We start from the raw sequence: 2,587 nt of genomic DNA, 5'->3' as shown, positions 1-2,587 counted from the left end.
TTAGTTTTCTATATATTGTTTTAAAGATTGATGTTTATCTTTTCGCCATTTTTGTTGAGCCATTGTCTTGTTGGTTTACCTACTGACTTTGATACTTCATAAAGTTGATGCAGCTGCAAAATTTAAAAACCAGTGTCTATCGATACAAAATGTTTCAAAAAAGTGAATATCAAGTATTTTAAGGATATGCATGTATTGTTTCACAAATCAACATTTTATTGTTTTACAATTTATTGTACTGAGCATTCATTTCAAATATAAAAAGTGAAATATCAAAATCTTACCGGAACATAATGTCTCCTTTCGTTGAAATTAATATGATTATAAATGATCTGCTTTCAACACCAAATTATCCAAATTCGATATTATATCAACAGAGCAGGGGAAAATGTCCGGACGTGTGATAGGCATGTCCTATGGTTCGTTGTTCATTTTAATGATACTAGGTATAACATTGTATAATGCGACGCATCCGCGTTTGTAGCCTAAGCAGACAATTTTCTTTTCATTGTTGTAATGAACTGCACATGGACGTTGAAGTTCATTTGATTCATTAGGTAAGACCTTGTGGCTTTTGCCGTCATGTTGTATTACTGTCAGATCGTTAGAAAAACTTGCTATAAATACGTACTGATTATTGTCCACGGATATACCTCTTGGAAGGGAAATAGACTCATCCCGAAATATCCAGATTTCATGTCCAGATATACTACAGCAGTGTACTGTACTGCTTCCCAAATTTGTATAGAATATCCTGTCCCTGGACGTTGATATATCAAATACTTTTGAAACATCGATATGGATGGTATTTAATGTGTTTCCATTCAGGTCCAGTACCACAATGCCTTGTTTTTCTACAATAATATACAGCTTCTGGTCTTGGAACGATATTCCCCAGCAGTTGTCATCAAAGTATTCTTTCTTCCGTTCACTGTTCTTTTTAGTGTTAATGATCTCAAGGTATTTAGATTCTCCATATGTAACCGCAATAAGGTCTGTATCTACTGCTGTAAGTCCATACGGTTTACCAGAGACAGCAATGTCATGAATACGTTTCCCGTATTTATTGTATTCTATTAATCTGCCTTTTCCATGTTCGTCTGCGATTATAACTCTGTCGTCTGATAACATTAAACAGCCAGAGATTGCTGCTGATCGTTTGATTTCAATTTTCCGGTTCCACTGCAGACGGACTTCACTAACATTTTGCAATGGTCCATGTATTTGTGCGTGGTCGATCTTTGGATCTTTGAACGGGAGACTTGAAATGGTTTCAGAAATTTTGATTTCCCCGAAATGCGTTACTTCCTTCATCAAGGAACTCAACCCATCGTGTATTTCTACTTTCATTCCATTAATCCTATGATATGTTATGCCCTCTTCTAGTATTCCATTCTTTTCATCTATGGTTTTGTTTAATTGGCTCGATCCTAGAAATGTGTGTATCTTAGATGCAAAGCGTTTCATTTTAAGTGACTGCTCTCTCAAATTTTCCACTTCTTTCAGTTGTTTATTTAACTTATTGAGAATTTCATTGTATTTGGATTTACAGTTTTCATGTTTGACTTTCAAATCTAGAAGCAGGTTTTCCTGAAGTTTATCCAAGTATTTTTTCAGATTAATTCGTGTGTCTTCAATTGTTTTTTTTATTTTTTGTTCATCTCCGTCCACATTTAACAAAGCTATATTTATATTGGTTATACAATGCTTTAAATTTTGCAAAGTTCTAGATAGTTTACCTTCCATGTCTGAAAATGCACTTGATTCTTTAAAATTTTGTGCAGCGTCATCAATGGTAATGAGATCAGAGGTTGAACATGACTTATGATTCGACAAAGCACAAGTAAAGCATACCGTAATATCGTGTCTTTTACAGTAATGAGTTAGTTTTTCACCATGCATCTTGCATTCCAGACTTACTATAATGTCCTGTATTTGACGATAGTCATCAATTGAAATAATATTGTGATTTCTGGTAGCTGTAATAGATTTATGTGTTTTCTCACAATCTACACAGAGTCCTTCTCTACAGTCAGTACACCATTGCTTTGCTCTCCTTGTGATTTTATCATATTCACATGTATTACAGTATATTTTAGATGCCATACTTTCGCCCTGTCAAAATATTATATACTTAGCAAATTGTCAGATCATTATAGTACTGCTTTATCTAAAGGGATAAAATTAAACAATATTAACTGTTGTTTACTTCAACTACAAGCTTCGATTCCAAGCCTAACATTCCCATGTGTACCCTCTATCCCCCTAAAAATACATCATGAATAACAATGAATTTACTGCGGTCTAGTTTGGTTATCATGTATATTTTTTGTACTACACTGTACATTGGGCTTTGACCAACTGTTGCTTTAATTTAAGCATTCAAAAAAATACATATCTTTAGTTGTTACCCCTGAAACCATATTGAAAGAACATATGGAATCAGTTCAGTTCCAGTAAAAAAAAAAAAACACAGTATTTTTTAATCTTTGTATAAGTAATACTCAGTTGATCTATCAATCTACCAACACCAAAAATACTAAAAACAAAAACAAAACAAAAACACAGTAGTCTCTAAAATACACTA

At 33.4% G+C, this 2,587-nt stretch overlaps 1 protein-coding gene across 1 annotated transcript; it reads right to left on the bottom strand.

The window, feature by feature from the left end:
* Positions 1-414: 414 nt before the first annotated feature.
* On the bottom strand, positions 415-2,106 carry LOC134705933 (uncharacterized). Its single transcript, XM_063564646.1, has one exon. The coding sequence runs from the start codon at positions 2,104-2,106 to the stop codon at positions 415-417; it is 1,692 nt and encodes a 563-aa protein (XP_063420716.1).
* Positions 2,107-2,587: the final 481 nt, after the last annotated feature.

This window comes from Mytilus trossulus, chromosome 2 (genome assembly GCF_036588685.1).
Source record: "Mytilus trossulus isolate FHL-02 chromosome 2, PNRI_Mtr1.1.1.hap1, whole genome shotgun sequence".
NCBI classification, from domain to species: domain Eukaryota; kingdom Metazoa; phylum Mollusca; class Bivalvia; order Mytilida; family Mytilidae; genus Mytilus; species Mytilus trossulus.
The sequence above is the reverse complement of the archived record's forward strand: the minus strand, read 5'-3'. Positions and strand labels throughout refer to the sequence as shown.